The sequence below is a fragment of the Haemaphysalis longicornis genome, unplaced genomic scaffold, assembly GCF_048455015.1.
Source record: "Haemaphysalis longicornis isolate Haplotype H1 unplaced genomic scaffold, Haemaphysalis longicornis Haplotype H1 scaffold_7, whole genome shotgun sequence".
NCBI lineage: Eukaryota > Metazoa > Arthropoda > Arachnida > Ixodida > Ixodidae > Haemaphysalis > Haemaphysalis longicornis.
Genome location: NW_027526422.1, coordinates 73,039,778 through 73,066,233, shown reverse-complemented (window position 1 = coordinate 73,066,233; position 26,456 = coordinate 73,039,778). Strand labels below are relative to the sequence as shown.

Below are 26,456 nucleotides of genomic sequence, written 5' to 3'. Positions count from 1 at the left end.
AATGCGGTGAAGTGAATGTAATATATTTGGAAGACAATATTAAAGAGGAAACAAATGTAAATAAAACTGGCACGCAATGAAATGCAAGGAAAAAACTGTAAATAAAGTTCAGCAAAAAAGAAGAGCGAATGGTGCCCAGGAAGCACAGAGCGCTTAACAACAAATAGGAGAAAAAGCGTACATGAAGGCGCAAACGCGCACAGATGTAGCCATGTGCGCGATGAAAGAATTTCAAAGTTTAGTCTAGTTCAGAATGTCGCATAAACCGCAACATAATTGTTGTCCCTAAGGATGAATCATTGCTATTGGCCCAGGGTCGATCGAAGACAGTGACACAATTGAAGCCTTCCTCCACGTGGTACACGAGACAGGCAGCTAGGCGCTATTGCTGGCGCAGCGGCAAATCGGTGAAAACACCATGAAAAGCGCAAAGGAGAAGGCATCAAATATCCTCCTCTCTACGCATATTTGGTTGTACCTTGGCCCTGTATGGTTGTGTAAGAATTAAACGGATGCCCACTCAAATATGATTTGCCCGTATCGCTCAGGAAATCGTTAAGACCATGTCGCCATAGCACTGCCTTCTTCGAGCCTTTGCTTTACTAGCGCAGTACGATGTCTCACGTTCTAGAACACCCATTTTTGCAGGTATAGATCCTGACTTCTGGCAGGCGACTTCATGCTGAGTGTCTTGGACAGGCGCTACGTCTACCCCGCCTTACTGACCCTGATCAACGCCTTCAGAACCGACGACAGGTACGCACCCTTATTATTGCTCCACAATGAATATAACCAGAAATCATTTATTTTATTTGTTTCTGATACAGCCACCGGCCCAGGTACCCTGAGTTATATTGGGTGTCAAAAAAATTAATAGCGAGTACGTTCCTTTCTATAAGGAATGAATCTATGGGGATGCAGGTAGCCTCCCTATATATTCGTGAAACCCATTTCTGGCGTTGAAGGCAAGTCGATGCCGAAAGCACAAACGTAGTCGTCGGCACCATTTCTCTGTTGTGTTTCCCAAAATGTTTGGCATAAGTTGACTGAGGGTTCACGAAGGCAAAATATAACTAGCATTTGGGAGCTCACTCAACTTCATTCTGGCCTTGAACTACGGCGTTTTCACCCCGAAGATAAATAACGGAACATCTTCAAATTTTATAAAACAAGTCAGCAGTGCCCTGCCAGGAAAAATACAGCGTTAGTGGTGTTTTGATTTATTTGCACCATTTAACTTATACGATTCCACGGAACTAAAGGCCCCAGTAAATAATACGGTCCTGTTTCTTGGTGGTTGCATTAGTGGGAAACTGCCGCCTAAGGCAACCCTGTCACGACGTGGGCTCTTGGCGGGAAAGTGGATTGCGTATTGTCACTCTGTTTCCTCCATTTTCAGGCCTAATTGAGTGAAGTTGACGTTACGGAAGGAAGGGTGTAGAAGGAAGGCAGGAAAGTTAACCTGGCTAGAAAATGGCAGCAATTTAAGGGGACAGTGCACTCACTCTTTTCAATGGGCTAAACTTGTATCTTGTCTTTACTGTTGCTTTCGACTAAAAATTTATTTTTCTTCACACTTGGTAACTCAACTTAGCTAACCTGTTCGCGAAATTACTTCACTCGAACCAGAGCCCGAACCGAACCGGTATTTCTTTTTATTCTACAGCATGCTTTAAAGCCGTCGCTGCAAGAATCGCTCTCTCAGCTGGCCTTTAGCCGTTCGAGAACACTCATGGGGACTGCAGCGGCTCCGTTTCAAAACACCGCCTCGACGACAAAGTAACGCCACCGCGACTCACATCTGAAGACACTACGGTGAATGTTCTCCGGAGCTTGTGTCATTGCTTTCAGACACGCAGACACAGACAGCTATAATTCTTCTACAGTCATCACCCTTCATCCTTATTGTGTAATGTTTGGATTTTCATGAGAGTCCACATCGGAAGTCCCTACTGGGTCGTCAACTGGGTCGTCACTCTGCATTAACGATGTTTTCCACAATAATCACCTTATTTATCCCCGCTTTGGCTTCTTCTCTTCCCGCCCTGGCCAGAGAACTATCTCAGCACGACCTCTGTGTCTTCCTGTTTATTAAAGTTTTCTTCTTTCTTTTCCTTGAGCTTCACGCTAACTACCCTTGTCAAAGAATTCCCTAAATCGCACAAACATTTGTTTGTAAAGAACACATTTTTCTGCTAAAACAATATACAAGAGAATAGTTTCTATTTGCCAGCGAACCAAGGGCTGGTGCTACATCGGAGCTCCTTTGATAGTTCGGACAGAAGAATACAACAAATACGCTGCCACTGCGTGCTGTTTTCTTAAAAAACAAGTGCCGTCCGAAGCTTTGAAGCTTCGACCCCTTTGTGGCCATAAATAATGTACACTATCTTTATGGAAACAGGCACGTCTTCTACGCAAACAAGGCCGGGATTCGAAAAGTGCGCTAGCTGCTGCCCAACAGGTAAGAGCGCTATTGTCGTGGGGCACATTGTGGACTTTAAGAACCTAAAACATTGGTCGTCACTCTCGTATTACGGGCTTGTTATTTATACTAGGAAAGTTTTCAAATCCGCCAAGGTTCCCCAGTCAAGTATTCTTTATTTCCCCAAATAACTCACCGGCTTGCAATGCTCGCCGCCAGAGTAAAACTTGCCATGTTAGAGGCATCAGTAAGCAATTTATCCTTACTGGAAGTTGAATGAGATGCTGCTTCGCCAGATAATTTTGGTGAGAAGTATCCAAAAAGCTTTTCCAACGAAGCCAGGCTATACGCGCTTCATTTTTCTCGTTCCGTATTTCTGAAGGCTGCACAAGGGAGGAGGTTTAAATTTGAAAGAGAGAAGAAAGTAGGAAGGCAAGATAAAGAGAAGAACGTAGGAAAGCAAAGAGAGGGGTCGACCCTAAAATGAAAGATAGTCACGAACCCGATAACAGTGGTTGAGGCTACAGGTGAGCATGTAGTCCAGTTACGTGCATAAAGAATAGAAGTTTATTTCATGTTCATTCGCGGATCACCAGGAAGCGGACTAAGGAAGGATATAAATGGGAAACTAGAGTGAGAAATAGAACCATTTTACCAGCGAAAAACGACTGGGACCTAGAGAGAGAAGCGAACAGGGAAATCGCTAGACTTCAACTGAACAGCTTTACTTGGGACACGTAATAACAAATATTGCTAACAGAGAAAGCTAAAAACAAAAGTAAACGAAGAAGAAAGAAACTTACAAATTAAACGAAACAATATACAGTCCTAGACGCGTGCCACCCCACAGTACCAATCTATACGTCGCGTGCATGCGCCCTTGCAAGAAGCTTAGCTCTTTTGCCGTAAGAGCGATGGATGGCACGCTGATAGTTATCTGCCTCCCTGTGAATATGGAAGGCCCCACAAGTCTCTCTTTTCACTTGATCACGCCGGCTGCCTAAAACACGTGCGGCATCAAATGTCGGGACACACCCAGGACACCACTTGCAATGGTCGCCCAAATGGCCTTCTGCGGCAAGCAATGACACTGCTGCCCAGTTCTTCCTCAGACGATCATTTAAGCAGCGCCCCTTCTGACCTACATATACGTGACATTTGCCGCGGGACAAAGGAATGCTGTAAATGGCGCCAACTTTGCCGGTGATAAACATGGTGGCGTGCTGTTTTGAGCATCCTTGCTTTTTATTCTCATTGACGGCCGGGCGCATACATAAGATAACCAAAAAACATGAGATAACCCACAGGCAATCCAAGAGGCGCAACAATGTATCAGAACAGTGAAGAAATGGTACAAAACTACAAGGAAAATGTTGCATAAGGAAAGGGGCTGTGAGGAGGAAAGCGGAATCAGGTTTCTACTCTAAACGCTGGGTTCAACACGCTCTATAGATAAAGCGAGCTTCGCGAAAGTTTCACCCGTAATCATTATAATAGCGTAAATGGAGGCAATAGGTCTGGCAGGATTTAACAAATCAAAAATTTTTGCTGTACGAAACTCTCATTCAAGACTAAAGGAATAAGGATGCAACGCATTAGTAGATTATTCTGTGAATTTCTGCAGATTTTTTTTTTGCTTACACTAAACAGTATTCTGCCAAAAAAAATCCTTTAAGAAGTTGCTCGTCACCCACAAATGAAGTTCATGCAAATCCTCGCTTCTATTTTTGTTTTTCGCCTGTCAGAGCAGTTCAAAACTGCAGTAATTTAAATTAGTATCCACGGTATTCTCACTTGGCTACTTAAACTGTTTGCAAAAGCTTGCACAAGAAACTCCCGGCATTGCGGTTTGTGCAGACAACCTGAGAGAAGAGGAGCTGATTCCACAGACTAAACAAAGGAAAATTCTGCGTGAATTTCCCTACAACGACATGGGGATTGACAGACTAGCGGCCCTGGCCACAAGAACCAATGGTCTGGCACTAGCTGGGCTTGCTACTCTTTTGTTGACGTCGGTCGTAGGCACTGGTGACCGGCTGGAGAAATGCAGAGGAAAGGTCGTCTTGGATGCCTGCCGGAACGTGGTAAGCATATACATATATTTAATAGAACGGCGACCGGTACATATGTGGTTTCTGTGAAGACTCGTTATAATGAAGCCTTGAACTAATACATAGGCCACAATAGTCTCTGACCAAAGGACACACAGGAATACATGTCTCTATATAATAAGGAGTCATTCTTGCCTGGTAATGCCGGTTTTAATTTGCTGCCTGGTTACGTTTCTAAACTTATACCATCGGCTTGCATGTAATGGCTGCACTAAAGCAGAATGAGTTCAAGATATCCCCAGTTTCCTTTTTTCTACTTTCTATATCAATAAAGCACTCACTCACTCACTCAGTATAACTTTGGTATAGCGAACGGTGGTACTATATAATGCGGTGCATGCACTGTCTACTAATACCCCTACCATTGCACACACTTCAGGATTTCTTCCTTAGACCCGCCGCGGTTGCTCAGTGGCTAAGGCGTTGCGTTGCTGAGCACTAGGTCGCGGGTTCGATTCCCGGCCGCGGCAGCCGCTTTTCTGTGAAAAGCAAAAACGCCCGTGTGTACGAGATTTCGACGCACTTTAAACATCCCCAGGTGGTCGAAATTAATCCGGAGCCCTCCACTACGGCGCGCCTCATCGCCTGCGTCGCGTTGGTGCTTTAACCCTACAATCAATCAATCAATCTTCCTTAGGAATTCCTTTCTGTGCACTCCTGCAAGAGGGAGAAATTCTCCTCGGGCAATGAATGCCTCGTATTTCAAGAATAATCAAATATAAATTCTACCGGTGCAGTTTACTGTTCATGGAAAGTCAGACACCGCACGCAGCATTATTAGATGGTGGTGACCGAAAAGGCAATGAGAGGCGGAATTCAAGATCGATGACGCCACAAATATGTCGAATAGGGAGAAATTTCCCGCAGCCAGAGAACGAATTTGCCGCAGCTTGAGTCAGCAGCTTAGCCAATTTATACCGGTTCGTGGATTCCAGGGGCATTACTAATTGCGTAGAAAACGAAAATTTGCCGGGAGGACTATTTATACGCAGCCATTTTCCTGAGCATGTCAGAGAAGTCAGTTGGCAGGAACCAGCCCGCAAGAGGATTCATGTTGAGTGGATGCAACAAGGCGTTGTAAGAGAACGTGGCTTAATTAGTATACAAAGTTTCAAGAGTAGAACATTTTGATCTGTTTGACTTTATCTGATTTGATTTGATTTTTACTCCTCTGCGAAACATACAGGAGGCTAAGACAAAAGGCGGGTGTGGCCTGACACAGGTCTCAGCCTCGCGATTTCGCCCCAGCGTACCGCCTGCTGTTTTTCTGCAAGTTTTGCAGTGCCCGCCAATTGACGTTGCATTGGAGTATGCCTACTGGCGGGTTTGCCAAATATTCTTGGTTCGCTCGAGTTCATGAATTTTTGCCGTCCGCTTGACAAACACTTGTTTGTTCTAGGAAAGAGGCCTGTGAAGAAATTCTTTCAAAGTTCGAACCTCGTACGCATACTCTTTATGACTATTAAAAGCGTCTTCTGTATTTTTATCAGGCTATTTTGTCACAGGACTTTAGCAATCACCGTTTTTTAGAGCAAGGATGCAGGAAGGGTAACTTGAAACTTTCTTTTCTAGGACGAAGAACAAGAACAAGGAAATTTAACACCTACCATTCAGATTTCATTACGGCGACATACAACTTTGCTCCAGCCAAAACATTTTCTGGGTCAAGGAACATGAAATATTAACGTCGCCTAGAGACTCCAGTGATTCTACTGCAGGACAAAAGTTGTTCCGGACATTTCCAGCCATTGTTATCGCGTGTTTTACGAATCCACACTCTTCCCAGAAATTTTTGGACTTAATGTCTCCATCAGGACTTTTGTCAACTCCTGTTTTCCCTGCAATCTCTTGGTAACAATTGCGTTATACGGATGGTCCACCGGTCATCTGTCGTTCGCATTACATGACCGATCCAAGAAGCAGTGCGCAGTTGTGACAAGGACACCCAACTATCAGCCGTCCAGCAGGTCCTGGCGGCCCTCGAAAAGCAGCACCGGAGCGAAAGCTGCGGGGCGACGCCCTCCCTTACGGGGCAGCGGCGTCCAACCCCGTAGCGAGTAGCGAAGGGGTTGTCCGAGTAGGGATGACGTCGGGATCGATGAGTGGCCACGTCCGGGCGCAGTGTACACGCTGTGTCTGTTGCAGGCATTCAACAAAGTCTTTCTTCCTTCCTTCCCCAACACACGTCTAATCTGTGACGCAGTTTTCTGAGATGGAACTTTCCGTGTCATCGTTGTTCTTTCAGGTGTGATTACGGTGACGTTACTCCGTGTAATGACACGCATTTTTGCATAGTGAATATTAAGGCCAAATGATTGATTCGTGCCCGCATACAAGTTAAACACGTTTATCTACCACGTTTCGCAGCCATGAAAGCTATCGTCTTTGAGTTTTTCGGCAGCAGTTTTTACGACAAGTAACACCAGTTGTGCAAACTATTTTTTGAGTTTTTATACTCAAGTTGACTACTTGCTCATTGCGAAATAACCCTTTACAGCAAATAATTTTTCTAGATTTTGGGCCTAATAGTAATTTTAAGATATCTGCACGATTATCCCCCGAGAATGTTTTTCCCGTGGCTTGCCGACCCGGCCTGAAGTTTTTTTCGAGGTAATTAGTAGGTTCACAAGCTTCCACTCCGTATGGTAACCGGAAATACATATTTGTTGCACGCGTGTCTTTTCAAGCAAAGTTTGTATTGGCGGACTTGCGCTGTAGGTGATGCCGTACGTAGAAACGCCATGTGGCAAAGCCAACTTTATCCACGTGATCTTATGTTGATGATGACGTCATTGAAGTTTTTACTGCGGAGCTTATATGATGATGATGAGCGTTGGAGTGCTTGGAACTTACCCACTGGGGGCTGTTGGGCAAGGATGAAGCATTTATTGTGCCCCTGTTGGAACTGATAGATAGGTTATTGAAGCTTGCCGTGCGGAGTTGGTGGCGCGCCCGCACAAGTGTCCGCCCTCACGCCACAATGGCAGCCAATAAGCACCGTTTCTCGCGTCACGCCACATCGCAGGTGCGGTCACTTGCTCCCATCAAACAGTTCACCTTTCAGCGCGGCATGAGTAGGCCGCGCGTGGTTCGCCCCTCGAACAGCGGGCAGCAACTGAAGAATGTAGATGTTCCCGAAAATTGCGGAAGAATGATCTACAATAACGTATACCGAACATTTGCGTTAAGGTGAACTTCAGCGAAATGAAAGGGGCTTTTTTGCTGATTGATGGTCTTGCGTTTTCATTCCGGTAATTGCATTTTGATTTTTTCGTTTTTGTTTTCACTGAGGTCAAGCATCGCGTGAACCCCCGTTTCTGGAGGGAGGTGTTCTTCAATTCTATTGTGAAAGAGGTAGCGTACTCAACACGTTTTTAAAATACGGAAGGCAGCCAATCCCATGCTCATTTTGCGTCCAATTTTTTTTTCTAACTCGCCTCTCCACGAACAACCTGACCAAGATAGATATAACTGCTTGCATTTTTTATGAGCCCATCGCATAACTAATCAATATGACTTTTAATTTTTGCACTGATGCAAGTTTGAATAGCAATTACACCATGTAGATTTGCCTCATAAAAGCCGCGAAGGCCGCTATTATGGCTATTGCCTACTTATCGTAATTATGTGCCGCATTTTTACTGGAGATGGCCCAACATGCCAAAAAAGGCATATATCACGAATTTTTTTTGCCGCAACTTTGATTATGATTCGGAAGCAGTGGGCAAGTTTCAACGCGCGTTAGCTGTACTCGGCCTATCTCGTGTGTTATCCATGAATCTGAATCCTCGTGTGTTCTCTACTAATATGACAATAGTAATTAAGCAGCCGTATCGCATTATTATGCAGCCGCACGATGGCACGTTATCACACCTATGACCGAATCTCCGGTGCTGTTATGTGATGCAGTTGCTATCACGTGAGAACACCACTCCTTATATCCATGGCTGGGAAACCGATATCCACGACGGGCCTAGTTTCACGTACTGCTCTCAACATCTCCTCCCGTCTCATATCTTTGACAGAACAAAGCTATTTTGACGGGGAGAATATGGTTAGGCGTGTTTGTTGGAGGTGCATTCAAAGCGTGTATTGCGAAAAATTCTCATGCGGGACAAACATGAGTTCCACTTCGTACTTGCGGCTGCCACGACGTGTGCGTGTACCTGACCCATTGGGCGTTTGAGTTAATTCGGACAAGTCTCTAACTACCGGCTTCATGACGACTAGTGCATGCGAAAGGCATTTTGTCATTAGCGTTATCATTCCTTATCGCTCTATGTAACTCTGAAAATTGCAATATTAGTTCATAAGGATTTGTGAATTTTTTTGTAGTTATGTTGTCGCATGACAGACTATTTATGCTTGTGTGACATTCAGCACCAATTAGTATCACCATAAACCATCTAGTTAAAATGTATAAACAGTCTTACAAAAGTATGCAAACTGCTTCGAAGCTGGAAAATCCGCAACGAAAGCGGCAGCATTTCATAATTAATCAATCTATCGCGGTTTACTTTTTTTCATGCAATGCAGACGGAGATCATCTCAGCCAAGGGCTACCCAGTGGAGGAGCATAATGTGATAACCGAAGATGGCTACATTCTTACCGTCATCCGCATCCCATGGGGTCTCATGGGCCCCGGTCTACGCAGGAGGCCAGTCGTCTTCCTTCAGCACGGACTAGTGTGCTCGGCCGCGGATTGGGTCATCAATCTGCCTCACCAGAGCCTCGGTGCGATCCCACGTTCAATCGGAAGCTACTTATTGCGCTGATAGATGCACACACTTAGGGAGGTGCACAGGCGTCTAACTCAAATTGAGTCGGCCAACTAGACCTGCTACTATCTACTATGATAAGTATGCTATGATGCAAAGACTACGGCTACACTATCATGCACGGACCCCTCATTCATCGAGTGTCTGTAGCCAGTTGTTTACAAGTCGTTTTGGCGTATTTGTGGGACTGCCCAAATAATGCCTTCTTGTTTTAGAGGGCGGGAGAGGGCGGCCTATGGCAGTTCCAAACACGTAATAATGATGTTCAAATTTTCTCAACTAGTCAATTGGGACAAAGGGGCAAGCTATGGAAAAAATTCGTATCCGCTGACCGGAAACAGTCCCATTAGGCATATTATGCAGCTTCGCATGACATAAACCCTGGACAGTCACCAAAACCACAAGTGAGGCTTCTGGAGTAATTTGAACGTCGCAAATATTGAAAATGTTCAACTGTTCAAGCAGAGCGCAACATTTTGTTTATTTTATGCGTAAACATAGGGTGCCCAAACCGGCTGAATCTCTCTCGCATGAACAAACAAAGGCCGGCAAGAGCTTGTCCTTCGGAGCTCGCTTGCGCAGTGGAGGAGCAAGATATCGGCGGCGTATCGGTAACGCGCAGTCTCGCTAGCCAGAAGCCGAAGCGAGCCGTGTAAAAAACGACGAATGAGGCGTCGGGTGAAGGAGCCCAAAACTAAGCGTAGGCTCCCAGCGGTGGCATGCGTCAGTTTGAATGGACCCGGACGATCAACGAATACCGAAGCCAAATGTTGAGCACGCGATGTCGAGCATCAACGCTTACGCACCTTCAACAGATCTGCAACCAACTGTCGCATTCTTATTCATTATTTTACGGTAAGATACTCTAAAAGTATATTCAAAGCAGGGAAAGAATGGCGAAAAATGACGCTATAAATTTTTAATTTCACAAAGTCAACTGTAACAGGCATAGAATTGACATAGGAACCATATTAGTGGCTAAAAAGTTCCGATGCAAAAATTAAGGATTCGAAGTGGTCACGGGTTGTGGCTTTCTGTGACGTGAAGTGTTTGAAATCTTACCAGGGTTGTCCTGTTTAAAGGCATAAAGTAAGTATTTTTCGCAGGCTGTTTTCATTCATTTGCAGGCCTGGTATGCGGACGTGGCACAGATTCCGCAAGCAAACAAGGACTCCATTGTTTTTTCAGCCTACATTCTGGCCGACGCTGGATATGACGTCTGGTTGGGAAATATCCGCGGCAACATGTACTCAAGTCACGTCAGTTTAGACAAGACAAACAGCAAGTTTTGGGATTTCTGGTATGTACGTCAATTTTTGTCACACATTTTTGTACTTGCAATAACGTGGCGGTGCACTACTGGCTATTAATTATTGACAGGCGCCGTACTTTGACTAGCTGTTGATGAAGTGGCTGTTCATAATGCATTTGAAGCTTGTCTTCGAACCTTGTAAAACACATGTGAAGGGCGACCTCTAAGCCTCAATGGCGCTAATAGGCTACGTCGTACTGATATGATGCATGTTGACCCGCGATAACACCTATTTATGCCTCGTCAGTGCAATGAAAGTCGTTCAGTGTTCGCTGGAACCTCCAGTTAACGTCCCAGAAAGTGATCCACGCCACACACACATACTTCTATTGCTGGTACTTGTTAGCGGTATCAGTTTCATGAGGTTATAAGATCTTTACTTGAATAAACTCGGCCACAAAAAGGGGGGGGGGGCTTTGCGTGTTTGTTTGGGGAAGTTGTAAATACAATAATTAGTTAGCCTGTTCCCGAAGTAGACTATTCGACGCAAAATAATTGAACTTATCTCCATATAAATCATTCCTCGTACTTTATTCAAACACTGCTTTCCAGTTCAACTCTTGCGCGTCCTACTAGAAGGGGAAAGTTGTTTATGATATAACTTTGTGCGATATTTCTAAGAATAAATCTACTATTCGGCACGATGAAAAAGGCATGCTCAGCAGAAAGAAAGAAAACTGTAAAGAATTAAAGCAGCACGTGACGGCTGCCAAGCACGGTGACATTAGTCGAGCCACCCTTTACGAGCTTTTCGAACATTCCGTCGCATTTTTGCATAGCTTTGTGAATGCGATTCATTTCGTAAATCGTTAATTTGACCTAGAGAGACTACAAGTTGTGTTAGTAGTGCCCGGCCACCTACCTTGAAGTGTTTTGGGGAGCGTGTCCCTACTGAGTTCCATGAGACATTTTTCGAGCCCATTGGGCCTTTGTAAATCGTAAAACACAGCTGAATTAATCCTTTTTCCCAAGAAAAGTTTAACAAGCAGCCGCTCTTGCAAATGAGAGCGTTTTGATAGCAAATGAGAGCGTTTTGATAAAGCCACTTTGTTAACTAGGGACGCCCCTGTTGTGTATGATATAACATTATGCGATATTTCTAAGAATAAATCTGCTATTCGGGCACGATGAAAACGGCAGACTCAGCAGAAGGAAAGAAAACTTTGTAAAGGATTAAAGCCGCACGTGGCGGCTGCCAAGCACGGTGACATCTGTCGAGCCACCCTTTACGAGCTTTTGTTTCGCCCCGTCCTTGTAGCGCAATTTTATTTCCTTCTTGTTGTAGGGGAACTCTCGTAAAACAATTACCGTTTATGCAGCTGTTGTAGACAAAACCAACAAGAATTCCTGCTGCGGAATTCTCTTTTTCCACCGTAAGGCAACATGATTCCACCATTTTTTCGTTTCGTCCGCAGCTTTGACGATATGATTACCTTTGATCTACCAGCGATGATTGATTACGTGCTCGAAAAGACCAATAGTAGAAGACTTTTCTACGTGGGACACTCCCAAGGGACCATGATACTTTTTGGACTTCTCTCAGAAAGACCCGAATACAATCAAAAGGTGGCTCACGCTTCTTATATTTCGTCAAGTTGTCTTTTTACTCAGCACAATTAGTCAGGCCGTGAGAACCCCGCACTCTTAATTAACGTGATTCGAATTTAGCATACTGCCTTTCAGTACCTTGATAGTCTAGTTTTTTTTAAATTCAGCATCAAATAATGAAAATATAGTTGCTTGATTGTACAGCTAGGGGGATTGAAAACCCATATTAAGCTTCATGTTGAAATTTAACAGCGCAAGAAACGAAGAGGGACACAGTGAAATTTTCCTGTGTCCCTCATCGTTTCTTGCGCTGTTAAATTTCAACATGAATACCTACCAACTCCCAAACTTTCCATTCTGTAGCTATATAACGGTTACCTTTGCGGCTTTTTGCATGCATAAGGATGGCTGGGAATCGAATGTTACACATTAAAGCGGAGCGAGCTGTCGACGTTCCTCCAGTTCTCTGATCTGAAATGCCTTTATTTTGGTGATGACTGCGTTGCACTTCAATAAAAAAGGTATTTCGATTACAATGATTGTGCTGTTACGAGTGTTTTCTCTAATTTCACTTTAACAAGCATGGGCATCCCTTTCCTATGCATATATAGGGCGATGAAATCATTTTCTTGCTACCAGAGAGCACGGTGGCCGAGTGGTCTCACTGCCCACATGTCGCAATCTGCTATGTCGCAGTCTCCTATCTGCTATGTGTACTGCTGTCATTTCAGATTACGTTATTTTGTGCCCTGGCACCAGTGACGACCGTAACATACATGATCTCCCCTATGCGACTTCTTGCTCCTATTGGAGCTAGCATAAAGGTAAGCATCACTTTTGTCCTGTTGCTTTTAACGTTGTATTAAGGATCAACAGAATGAGCTGCAGGCGTAACCAGAAGTTGGGCTCGTTGTCAATGCCATTTCCCGCACGACTTAGTCCCTCGATTATTGCAGATGAAATCCCCCCCCCCCCCCTCGCGATTAGTTTTTGAATTGTCGCCTGCGTATCCACGAATCCTGAGACGGAGGACCAAATTCACTGAACCTTTGTTAGAAATCATTGTGTCAAACCAGAACCAACCTTTGTTCGTATACTCGATATTTTGAGCAGACACGTTGCAGGATATCTATTCATATTCGTTTGGCGGTCGTACAAGAAAGCGCGAGTATAGCGAATTGTGAAAATCGAATAAAACATCTGCATCAGCTTCACCGCGGTGCTTTTATTTCGAAGTACCAGTGCGATCACCATTTCAGATCTCCTGCAAGAAATTTGTGCAATTAGCTTCTGCATGTGAACAGGGTGTTGGCGTCGTTCCAAGTATCAGTGCATCGGCTCTCCCCACTTTTTATCGCAGCGGGTGCTAGGTTTCTTCGGCCGCCACCACTTCGTGAAAAACAGCCGGGTCGTGAAGTTTGCAGCCAGAACATCGTGCAACAGGCGATTCAGCCGGCGCTTCTGCGAAACTGCCATGTTTGTGATTGCTGGAATGGAGGAACGCAGCCTTAACATGGTAAGCCACGGTTTAACAGTTACGGTAGTTTTCACTGGTTGCAGTGTACAAGCTGTGATTTCATTTACTGAATTATTTACTATGAATTACTGGCTTACTGGAATCACTGGAATTACTGGAATACTTTACTGAATGTATGCACCTTTCACCGCGAATCCGTGAAAGCGAACCTAGGAGGACATTTTATGGGCACCATATAGAAGTTATGAACTTCGTCGGGAACTTGCGATTTCTTTAACTGGGTCTAAGACTCTTCCTGTGTTAAAATGGAGTAGCCTGGGCCATATTAGCTTCCAAGCTCTCCACTGAATAAACCAGTTAACCTACCTACCTACATATGACCCTATGGTATGGAGACGAACGTAGCGGACTTTAAGTAGTCGACATGTGCTTGATTTGAGCAGTTTGAGCGGTCAAGCACCTAGGCGCAGCAGTGACACTGTACACGCTAAAGCCGCGTTTGAGCTTTTTTTTAACTCGAAAGCATTACTTAACTGTGTAGGTCGAAATCACAGGCTTTAGGGTGAAGAAAACAACAAAAAAAGGTCGCAAAAAATGGCAGACGAATGGCACATAAATTGGCCGCCTCCCAAGGAATAACGATGGCCTCAACGAATTCTAAGAACGGCGCCCTATTTCTTAGGGAAGCTCCTATAATCAAGAAGCCTAATTGCGTTGGAAAGGATATTGCCGTGAACCATGCATTGGGTTTGTTTATTTGTGTTTTGCTTTAGCTGCCCGGCAGCGCCGGCCTGTGTTATCGCTGTTGTCTCTGTGCCAAGGGAGGCGCGTGTTCCGTTCTTTCTTTCTGTGCCGCATGTGTTATCTCTTCTTATAGAGAGCGTTCCGAACGAATGTGAACAGGCTAGAATAATCTTCGTTGATCTACAGTGTTCTGGATACAATTCGACTATTTGAGAAACCCTCGCGCCGAGTGATTAATTCCCGCTGAGAAGATGCCGCGGCATTCTAATCGCCAACACCAGTCTACGCACGTCACTTTGTTGACTGCTGTTTCGCCGCCTGTATATTCTTTGAGTTGTTAGGGGAGCACAAGTTCGCTCCAATAAACTTGTTTTTTCTTCAAGACAGCTGCGTCGTATTTGGCTACGTGACAATATTGCGTAATTTTGGCTCTGGGTGGGATTCGAGCCAATGTCTTGCGGAATGCGAGACTAGAACGGAATCCCTGAACCACCAAAGCGCAACGTTTCCCCGTGGGCATACTGACTGGGAGTTGTGGCATTTGTCTTTGAAGCATGGTGTCAAGACATGCTCTCCGGCCTGCCAAAATATTTCAGCCTGCTATTAGCGGAAGTAGCAATTAAGCAATCAGCAAAGGACGGTTGCCCAAACAGAGTGCTAACCAGGATGATTGGTCAAGCCTTTCAGCCGTAGCGACGTAGATAGAAAAAAAGGCGCAATTGGGAAAGAAGAATAGCCCTAATGGAAGGACACAGACGTACCACTGCGCACGATGCGACTAAGTCGATGTGGAAAAGGTAGGGCCGCTGAAGGTACCACCTAATGGTTGCACCTAAGAAGTGCGTGATACCTGCTGCACGACACACTGAAAAACGATAGTCTTTCTTGGGCTACTTCAACCAGAACGTGTCTGTCTGTCTGTCTGTCTGTCTGTCTGTCTTACGGCCAAAAGTTAACAGAATACAGGAATGTTAACAGCCTTACGGCCAAAAGTTAACAGAATACTGGAACGAGAGTTTCATGTAGGCAAAACATTTCTGAACCCCTGAATCTGGACACATATTTTATACTTGTCAATATTGCTCGAAAAAAAAGCATTAGCCATGTTTGAGGCATAACAAACTCACAACTGGTGTTTGCAGTGTTGTTTTAATTAAATATACACGGCTGCTTGATTTTTGCGATAGGGAATAAAAAAGTACACGTTGAAAACAATATTTTTACCCCAAAACACAAAAAAGAGCTCGCGCGATCCTACGCCACGTGGCAGTGTTCCAAGAGTAAAAGAAGGTCCCAATAGACGGCGCGAGCATCGGAACGGGGGAAAATTGAATTGACTTTAGCAAACTTCCTCTTTGTTTACCGAGGCAGGATCGAAAGGGAGGGGAAGAGCATGAGAGGTGGGCGGGGAAGAGAGGAGACGCATTTACGGGGCAGATGCGGCAGAAGATTTGACATTTGCCGCGAAATCGGCAGATGGGCGGCCTTTTTTTGTTTAAGTTCAGTCGGTGTGGTGTATAGGCAGATGGAACCTGAAGTATCGGTGAAACGTGTTCGGACAAGGCAGATCCAGCGCTGAATAGGATCAGAAGTGGCGGAACGCGGCGTCGAAGGCAGCCAAGGTAGCGACTAACCCAGCGCCCAGGGACCTGTGATTGCCCTCGGCGAAGAACGGCGATAATGGGCAGTGTAGATGGCGTGAAAGAAGTAGGAGGGGCAACCGCGAAAAAGCTGAAGCTAATTAATTAGACTATGATGTTTATACGTCAGCAGCAGTTGGTGCGGGACTAATCTGAAACGAAACTACCCCAACACATGGCGTCCAAGCAGTACCATTTCCAGGAATAATCACGCACGCCATGACGTCATCGATCAAGTGCAACATGGCCGCGCATATAATACAGCCATATCGGCTCGACGAGTCCACGTGTTAACCATTTCGCGCCCACTACATCATAAAGACTGCATGGTTGTCCTACAATTTTTATTTCTTTTGACTGCTTGCAGCTGTCAGTTGGCCGTGTATTTTTTTTCAGCTTCCCTGTGTGAGCAAAAACACCCAAAGTTTTGCATCCACACCGAGTAGCCCACAGCGGCAGACGCACAAGCCATTGCTTTCATCCGGAATTTTCCGGACGTTAGACCAAACGTCATGCTTTCGGGCCCTGAAGACGTTAGCGGGTATACCCGGAACTTGACGTGGTGCGTTAGAAGTTCGGCAGGACATGAGGCTTAACGTTAGAGTAACCCAAGCACTCACCCGTGGTGGTGTATTAAACACACTCGTGATTCTGATTTTAATGGCGAATCTGGTTGGAAAATCGAAATTTTTCGCGTCTGCAGTTAAAAATACCGAGAAGTTTCCGAGCGCGTGCACGTGAGCGCGGACCTCGCGGCGACCGCCAGGCAACAAATAAAACCAAGAAAATGCCTAGCGCTCGTGTATGCGCACTTCACGGCTACCGCCCAGCGTCCCCAGAGCCCGTTTGTCAAGCTAGAATACCCACTTAAGGATATTGACAAAGATTGGCAAAAAAAAAGACAGAAAACTCGAACGTTCACAGTAATCGTAGCAATGCTTGCTCGGAACGAGAGCCTCTGCGTTCGCCGTTATCGTGGCAACACTTGCTCGGAATCAGAAAGACGCGTCAAAGTCTACGCCCCTCCAATGTGATGTCCAATCATTGTCCAAACATCGAAAGAAATGAAAGCTCACACACTTGTAGCAACACTGGTGGAGTGAAGGTCGTTCCAGCAGCGAGGAAGACGCAAATCGGCTGCAATCAAGGATTTAAACCTTCGGGATGGTCGTGAAGGTTACGTAGAGTTTCGCTACTTTCAAGTCTTACACGTAAGTGTCAGCGTGCTCCATTTTTTTACGCAAAATGTACACAGTGTTGCACACCCCAATGCAGTACGTATGCCCGCAGGGTTGCATTGCCCAACACTTGATTTTTCGTTTTGTATGAGTCCCAAAAGTCACGCAATGCGACAAACATAGCGCTGCGCGCTTGTACCCGCTGGTGCTGAAGCCCGAAACCAATGCCACCGTCTACGCGTGCGAATATCTCTTGCGTAACGCGCAGTGCCGGAATGCTAATATAGAACTATATGATCCCTCTAGAAAATTTAAAACGGATGTCGACCATTTCATGCATCAGCACTCTACAGGGTGAAACAAGAACGAGACATACCAGTGTTCAGGATCGGCAACTCTATTGTTGACATTGTGAAACACGACAAGACCAGCTGCTCACTGGCTTCTGTCGTAGGAAACTTTAAACTCGTTTGCTACTAAGACTCCACAATCAACGAAACACTAAGTGGCCATTTTGCGTGGATTTTGTGTTCGCCACAAAGTTGTTCGTACTACCAATACTAGCCCATCAGCGGGTGTTGTGAATTTGCAACAGCTTCGCTGGATATCCACTTACACGAGGACAAGATGTCGAATCATTTTTTTCTTCTGGATAGCGCGTTGAAGGGGCCGACATGCTGCAGAGGACGTGGTACTTGGCGTATGTTGAGAAGGCGACATGTCTGAAGCCCTTCACAACGTGAAACTCTGATGCCTTGGGGTCGAATTCTTGTATCGTTTTCCGGTGCTATGTACCTACGGTACTGTTGAACAGCTTTGTTTTGAGTTCTTCTGTTTCCGCAGGGCGCACATAAAAGTTTGCCCTGATGGAGAAAGGTGATCAAACGAACTTGAAAACGTTAACTTCATTGATGAAGTTTAGAAGAAAACTATACCAGGGCTCCATCTGTCCACGAAATGTAACGTGACGCCGGGTCCACGCGGAGTGCCGTTGTCGCAAGATGTCGCATTCTCGTCCGACGCAAGGCGAGACAGCATCCCAATAAATGGTGGAGGTGGGCTGCCACATCACCGCAGTAACAGGTAGGGGAATTGAGATTTGAAACAACCAGCTACGAAATGGGGGCATGGGGAGGGGGGCACGGCCGCGGTTCGGGCCACCCTTACCCGAATCCTCCCAATCGCAACCTTGTCTTACTCGTTCGCACGTATAAGACAAGGATTGAGCCCGACAGCGCTACGTAGAATAAAAGTTTACGGGCGGCGCCGGAGGTATTCTTCTGTTATTAGCAGAGGGATGGCATTATCCAGCCCTATATTGGGGAAGACGGCAATAGAACAGAGGTTGCTATTCGCGCTGTGACATCTGATTTGCATTGAGGTGGCAGCATGTGGCGCGGAATACACTCAACTTGGATTTCGTGATCATTATCGGCCGCATGATGGTAAATTCTCTGGATCAGCGTGGGGCTACCAGTGCCTAAGCGAATTATTTAATCCACCTAAAGAGCATTGGTTCGAGTTACGATTACTGCTCCGGGCTGTACAATGGTTCCGCATCTCGTATCGCAATTAGTTTCCCACAGAACGATGACGGAGTTTCGGCGACCTTAAATCGTGACCTCTTGTTGAGGGCGTGGCGGCTGATAGTTCGGAAGAAAGTGGCAGCCACACTGTTTGGAATGTTGGCGTCAGTACATAGTATGGTTAGGCCTGGTGAAAGGAGGAGGATGGAGGATAATACAGTGCATAAAAAGCAGGGAGGTTAGCCAAGTTACAGTCCGGTTGGCTACCCTAAGCATGGGAACTGAGGAAGAAGGGATTTAAAACGAAACAAAGGATATTTAAGAAGCAGCGAATAGAGCTTGAGGAGCAAGGAAAGAAAAATTAAAGGTAAATACACAAAATTACACCATCTTCCCGTGGGAAACCATGATGAGGATGCGAAGCATCATGGGGTTTCCGTGTGGTTCCATTGTGTTGCCGTTTTGTTGAGTGATCTGGTGTTTAGAAGCCCCAGAGGGAATTCCGCGTCCGGGTCCACACCGGTGGCAAAGGCACACAAGTATTGTGGTGTTACGGTGAGTAGGCGGTGGTTCTCGAGGCGCCGAAATTCGTCCATCATGTTCTTGTCGATGTTGTCGTCTTTGTGATAGAATCGGTAGTCTCCGTCAGCGTTGGTGAGGTAAAGGTTGTTGACGTTGGTGCACCGGCTGAGAGCAACGTATACGCCCTCCTCTTCGCAGCTTTGTCTTCTTCTCTTGCTTCTTCTTCAGCGATTCCCCTACCTGGAGATGACGACGGTGGTTGAACGCGAAGCTATCTCGTGATGAATTCTTTGGTTGGCCAATCCCTAGGGGCATCCTGCCACAATCACCATCAGAGGCGCTGCGGACGGGGCACGGACGCGGGACATCCCCCCGATCAAAAGATTCTTCGCATCTAAAACGAAACAAGTTCATTCTGGGTATACGTTGCCGAACGGCAAATGCCGCATGAGCAGGCTGCGGACCTCTCTTGAGTCCCGCTTGAATAGACCCCGCTTGAGTTTATTCTCGTCTAGTTCGAAGCCCGGTGCGCCAACTTGTGCAAACCTGTTTCCTTATAGAGTTCTGCATCATAGTAAATTTTGTAATATAAATTTAATATCTCTATCAATTTTAAGTTTTCACCATAGTTGTCGGACAGCATCTATGGAGAACCTCGAATTGCTTATCACCCTGGCTTTAATGCCCCCCTTAGTAAGGGGGGGGGGGTGGACTCCGGATCAATTTGGCTACCTTGGAATACTCACCGTGCCGTAAAATATCTACACAGGGTGTTCTAGTTTGCGCTTCACAAAAAAAACCGGCGGCTCGGCAAGCATCACGCCCGCCTCCCTGGGCTCAGTAGCACAAAGCCTCAGCCAGTGAATCCCTGCGGCGGGTTCCTACGGTGCGTAAGAATGTTCAGTTGGGGAAATATTGTTTTTTAGTGAAAAAGGTGTTTTAGTGCAATTTATGTGAACTGCAGTTATTCTTACGCAATATGAATTCGTTTTATGGACGCCAACAAGAAATTATCTTTCATTTTTTCAGACCCGACTGCCAGTCATCATAAGCCATTTTCCTGCCGGGACGTCTTGCAAAAACGTTGCACATTACGGTCAGGTAAAGTATGCAGGCGAAATTCCGCAGAAATACTTAAGACTGCCCACGTGTACAAATGCGTAGCGTTATTCCCGAACTGAAGTATTTTCATTTATTGTTTTTACATATGTATTGCAACGTTTGCCAAGTATATTCAATTTCTTCGCGAACAGCTTCGGGTGTACAAATAGGCTAAGGGAGCACGAAATACGTAAGAAGTGCTCACCAGCACAAGTAAAGAAAATTGGGGCATACGCGTATTTGTTGGATTGCTATACCCTCAGCGAAAATGCCGACTATTGTTTTGATTATTTTTCGCCAGCCGAATTTTCTTTCTCGTCCCAACAGCTTATCCAGAGCAAGCGCTTCCAGAAGTATGACTACGGCCGCCTGAAAAACTTCCTGTTTTATGGTCAGGTAAGCTTCAGTGAATTGCTTTGTTGAAATGCTTTTCCACAGTAGCGGCTGCACTCCATGGAGGGGAATGTTATGTCACCGGGACGCTCATCAGGATGCGGGCACAATTATTTAGACATGTGCAGCTTTCCCGCTCATGGCGATCTTTTAACCGTGATTACTCTGCAGTTATTTAGCGAAAATTAAATATTTTCGCGCAGCTAATATTGGGGTAGAAAACTTCCTTTGTGCACAGTTTCAAGACTAGCACGTTTCCACTAAGCTCCATAGCCATGGAAACTATCCCATAGAAATGCATGGGGAGTAAGATTTGACAGCGAATTACGCAAAAAATATTCCTAATCCTGGAATGTCCTTTGGAGTTTAGATTTCTACGTTGACTTTTTGCATCATGCTAAATATTACTTTCCTGGGGACCTTTTGCTTGGTTCGTGAGAGGTCGAAATTTTGAGTGAGAAAGCTGGGTATGTGTCAGTGTGTATACATGCAATTGTCCAACCATTCGTGAAAACTCGTCAATACAAACTTAGCATATTTGTGCGATGCGTCGATTGGTAGACGCTGGCTATAATTTATTTTTACAGGCTCCAGTAAGAAAACAAACAATAAGTGCAGTAAAAGAGTTCAAACAACCACATATTATTCATCTCAATTGTAAATAAAAGCTTCCAATAGCGTAAATGATTTAGTAACAAAAAACAACAAACAATCGCCTCGAGATGATACAACCTGAAGCTACAGCTGTTAGCTCACCCAAGCTCATCGAATGGTTCTTCAAAGACCCTGTTTCGTAGCTGTAGTTATCTCTCTACAACAGACCGAAGCCATGAGCATTGGTATGTGCCATGTGTGCAGATGTGGGTCTTGACATTAGGGAGGAGCCACCCAGCTGTTAAAGTGAAGTAGTGGCTCTGCGTTTTTGGTGAATTCTGCGTGCGGTATTTGTCATGGGTCGTGTGTGCGTGGGCGCGGGTCTAAAGTAGCCCGAACATGTGTTATTTGAGTTACTATTTTCATTTTCTCTGCGAAATGTACGTTATGCGAAATGTTTGTTTATTATCATTGGAATTCTAACAAACCACAAAGCCTGATTACAAAACCCTAATTATAGCACTTGTTATAAGCCTATTCTACGGTGAGTACCGCATTATCACCTATGCCGGTAGGGTGAACAAGATAACTGGGGCGTTCTTTGGCGCGTTAGTCATCAACCGATGCGCCGGAAAAACCTGTTTCCGATTAAGTTGTGTGGAAGCATCAGTATCTGGAACATGGAGCTGAACGTGAATATTTAGTTTTTCGTTTACTTCAGAGATTGAGCCGTTCCTGTCCTCTGAATACAAAGTCAGACGTAAGGTTACACACATTTGGAGTCGGGGAAGGTTACACCATGGCCAGATGAACGATTATGTAACTATGTCGTCTGCCCTCGCAATTTATACTTAATAGGGTGTGCCTTAGCTACCGTTAGCGACACTTCTCTACAAGCACCTCTTTTTTACAAAACCAAGAAAACTTTACCAGAACGTAACAAGAAAGCCTTCTTTTACCACCAATTTACCGACAGCGCACCGCACATGAATAGAGTACCAGCGGGTTCGAAGGACACTTTCGTGCTACCAACACTAAAAGAAGGACAACCTTTCCCACAATACGCAGGAAATTTGTAAGGTCGGAGAAATTTCTGAACACGTCTGCTGCAGTCGGAGGAGTGAGCAGTTTTCCATTTGAGCATTTTGGCGCAAGATGGCAGGGGCACCAGCCCCGTTGTGTGCGGAGATTGCTCGGAATGCCGTGGTCTTGTAGGAGTGTGCTTCTTTCGCTCCACATGGTCGGAATTTGTCAGCAGGTGCACCCACTGATCCGAGCTAAGGTTTGGTATGGGAGATAAAGATGGGGACTGCTGGCACTATATCTCATCAGGTGGTATAGAGATCCAGGGGGTGGGCAGTAGGTGCAGGGGGTGCGGATTTGTTGAGGAGGATACGGTGTGGTTATGTGAATACACGACCAAGGATTTTTGGGATTCTTATTCGGCACACGATTTCATAGCATAAATTCATCACAGGGCATTCCATACATCCTTGTAGATTAGGAATCCCGCTTTCACCTGATCTCAGTCTTTGTACAAGGTATTTACTCACTCTGACGGCCAACAACTCATGCTTTTTAATGTTTGTCTTAGCGGAAGTATTCTGTACACAAGGCGTATAAGCCCGTGAGCGCCCTCTGGCGACGACTCAGATGAAGAAACGCACGAGGCACGGGGATATTGGGGCAAATTTGCGGCACCCTTCAAATTAAAGAAAATTAGGCCCCTTTAGCAAACAGCCAAGTTCCAGTCAAGGATGTTTTCACCGTTCATTTTTCTCCGCTCTTGTGCGTTGCCTTTAGTAGTTCTTTGTGTAGTTTATTTGTATTCAACACGTTCCCATGGTGCATACCCCAAAATCCAGGCCTCACAAGAAAAACTGATTGACAGAGTAGTCAAGGTCACTGAGCAGCTGCGGCTGCTGGTCACCCGCCCCGCATAAAAGAGCCCTATATGAAGAATTTTTTTCTCTTCTGTCTCTCGAACAACGATGTGCTGCCAAGTGTGACGAGAGCGAGTCATCAGACGCATTTTCTGTCGTATTGATTCTTTGAACGTATTTTTCCGGCTGTCCAGGGTATATACGGCGTTAATAAGTTTACTGAAGGTTTTATAAAAGGCAAATTTTTGGCAGAGCTGTTATAACACCTGCTTCGCAATACAAAGAGTGTGGGTTGAATCACCAGAACTTACGTCTTGCAAAGGCATTTTTCGTCCGCGCATGATCAATCGAGCATGTGTCTTGACCTTGGGACGGACGCATGACTATGGATAGTGTTACGAAGCTGCCATCCGACCGCTGGCAAACCGTAGTTGCATTCGGGCAGGCGGCCCCGAGCCGCACTCCGTCGTCTTCGTCATGCGTGTGGTAGCGTGGTAAAGCGAATGGCCAGCAAATGCTGCTGCCATGAAGATGACAAGAATCCGAACCCAAACTTAACTGGTTTACTGCATGGTCAGAGATGGGCCGAAGCAAGACAGGAACAATGCCCCGACGGGCGTGGTTACAGTACAGAACTCGAGCAGAGGGACAGCATTGATTCGCTGCTCCAACAGGAATGCACTTCGGCGCTTGAGGCTCGCATTTATATTCAATCCACTAACGTTAAACAAGCGTTCCCCCTGCTTTTGCACTCGGCGCGACATGGTACAAACACACACACCGGTCTTTCCAGTGTTCGTGAGGTGTCGGTAGTAGTAACGCACGGTGAGTCCGAGAGAAGGGAGAGAGGAGGTCTCCGCAACGGTCTCCGCGTTCTTCTGACGTGTAGTCACACATGACGTTTGCCGCCGCCAAAGTTTGAATCAAGCAGACAGCGAGGCTTCAGCGTGGCGCCAGCGATCCGCCCTTTCTCATGCATGTTTCGGATTGTTGGGATACGTTGGCTGACGTTGCAAGCCTGAGCCACCGACACAGCGGCGCCCACACGGAAGGACGGTGTAGTGGTGGCTCCGCCACAAAGCAGAAGAACGCTGCAGGAAGCTCGAAGCACAGCGGTGCACTGCTTCGTAACAATAGTAACAAGGCTGCGCGCACAACGCGGTGGATGTACTGCCACGTGTACATGGTAGTGAGAAGAACCGCGTAGAATATAATATTGCCGACCTAGATGTAATCGCTGTCACTGACCGAGTCACAGCATTTAAACCGCTGATTTCCGCCAGTGTATCATTCAGCTGCGGCTTTGGGAAATATTTGTGGTTAAAACAAATGTCAATAGGTATCGAACTGTAGTTTGTAGCACGCTAAAACACATTAGTGGTGTCCGCGACTCCTATCTTTGATCACAAATTAGATGTTGTAGCGCTCAGTACTTGATCTGACACCCATGGCGATAGAGTGAGAAATCGTGTATGTAGGTACATAACAAGGTACAAAGTCCTACTAAAATAAATGTACAGCGTTTCCTTTCTCGATATATTTGCAGAGACGTCCTCCTGAATACGACTTGACCAAAGTGACGGCTCCGGTAGCCATCTTCTACGGCCGGAATGACTGGTTCTGCGACCTCAGGGACGTCCGCCAGCTGGAAGAAAAACTACCGAATGTAGTGCTAAGTTACCAGGTAAGACGCCGGTTTCCTTGCACTTGCGTCACTGCATTTCAAATTCGCATGAACTAATACGGGTTCACATCATACAAAAGGAGACGATTTCTCCAGCAAATAAGTGAAAACTATCATCAACCTATGATGTTCAGTAACGTAAATCGTACGGATTGAATGTTCTACAGCACACAAAAGTACTTTACCGGCGTGGCCTGCGTTTGCATGCAAGACAACGGGAGTGGACTTTGCTAGCAGACGAGCCGCCACCGGAAGGCTGTAGGAGCAAAGGTTGTTTGGTATTACTAAACTTTTTGCAACGGGTTACAGGTGTTTCTTGCTCAACGGTCCTTCATATCCTTCATAAAGAGGCCGGTACCAGCACATTGCGAACGATTAAAAAGTTATATCTACCGGGGATGTTTATTGACTTTAGACTACCCTGAATTTTTACTTTTTCAAACTTCCTTTTTTATACACTGACTAAATTTTGAAAGGATATTTGAGTGCGTCAGCTAATCCTCCAGTATAAGTGAATACTCTTCCTCCTTTTAATCGAAACTTGATTTACACAGGCTCGCATAAAACTCCCACTTTTAAAGTTTTTCGTGGAACTAAATGCTACAGGAATATTGTGCCTAAGCTAATAAAACTTCAGCAAATAACAACTACAAAAACAAAAGTATTTGCGCTAGCTGCACAAACGCATGACGACAAAATTTAAGGTTGAGCCCAAACAACGCAATGAAGAATAACGTAACGTAACGCTACACGGCTTACAAAAACGTCCAAAACAGACCGTTGAAAGTCATTGCCTAACCATTTTTGCTATCCGTAGTTGTTTGCCTACGCTTATTATTCCTGTTCCAAACAAACTGCAGGTTCCTGACCCGCGGTTCACGCACCTCGATTTCAACTTTGGAGTGTTCGCCAGACGCCAAGTCTACGAACCGATGATGCGCCTCATGCGCCGATTCGTTAGCACGGTGAACAGCGAAGATATTGCCCCAGTCCCTCTCGACATAACGGTAGGAAACGAACCTAGTTTCCCGATACCTGCTGACATAGCAGGAGAAAGCGACCATATTACCGGAATTCCTGTTGAGAACGCAGTAGGAAACCAACCTACTGCGAGGATCTCTGCTGTCAGCTCAGCAGAGAACGAACCTGTTGACGCGATCCCTCTTGTAGCAGACTAGAAAAAAACTAATTTCCTGTGAAAATTTTTGCCCTGAACGAATAAAATTGTTTTGCACGTACTTCGCGAAGTCAGTTCACCTCATGTTTGTTGCGATGGACATGCATTTCGTAGTAACGTTGAGGCTAACTCCAAAAAGCACTGCGCTGAGGTTTTATGCTGCTGCACCCTGTTTTGGTAAGCCTTTTGACAACTAGAGATGGAATGTGTGAGTACGCGACAAGGGGTGCTAGCGGGAGAAACTGAAGAGGACTGTTTGTTGCGCCAATAAAGAATTCCCATCCTCTCTATGACCACCATACGGACTGAAACCATTTGGTATGAACTCCCCCTATGTTTCTTCACTGCTGGCTCTGATCACT

At 45.6% G+C, this 26,456-nt stretch overlaps 1 protein-coding gene across 6 annotated transcripts in view; it reads left to right on the top strand.

The window, feature by feature from the left end:
* LOC144145940 (lipase member K-like) overlaps positions 1–26,155 on the top strand; it is a 40,473-nt gene extending 14,318 nt beyond the window's left edge. For 3 of the 6 annotated variants that reach the window (XM_077677807.1, XM_077677810.1, XM_077677806.1), the window contains exons 2-13: positions 649–756; positions 1,667–1,815; positions 4,283–4,509; positions 9,073–9,271; positions 10,504–10,615; positions 12,043–12,193; positions 12,907–12,999; positions 13,536–13,691; positions 20,292–20,363; positions 20,691–20,759; positions 24,780–24,917; positions 25,778–26,155. In XM_077677807.1, coding sequence (XP_077533933.1) covers positions 4,357–4,509; positions 9,073–9,271; positions 10,504–10,615; positions 12,043–12,193; positions 12,907–12,999; positions 13,536–13,691; positions 20,292–20,363; positions 20,691–20,759; positions 24,780–24,917; positions 25,778–26,095 — 1,461 coding nt within the window. In that variant the 5' untranslated portion in view covers positions 649–756; positions 1,667–1,815; positions 4,283–4,356 and the 3' untranslated portion in view covers positions 26,096–26,155. The remainder of the gene's footprint in view (positions 1–648; positions 757–1,666; positions 1,816–4,282; positions 4,510–9,072; positions 9,272–10,503; positions 10,616–12,042; positions 12,194–12,906; positions 13,000–13,535; positions 13,692–20,291; positions 20,364–20,690; positions 20,760–24,779; positions 24,918–25,777) is intronic. The other 3 variants (XM_077677805.1, XM_077677808.1, XM_077677804.1) reach the window with 1 other exon arrangement.
* The last annotated feature ends 301 nt before the right edge of the window (positions 26,156–26,456 follow it).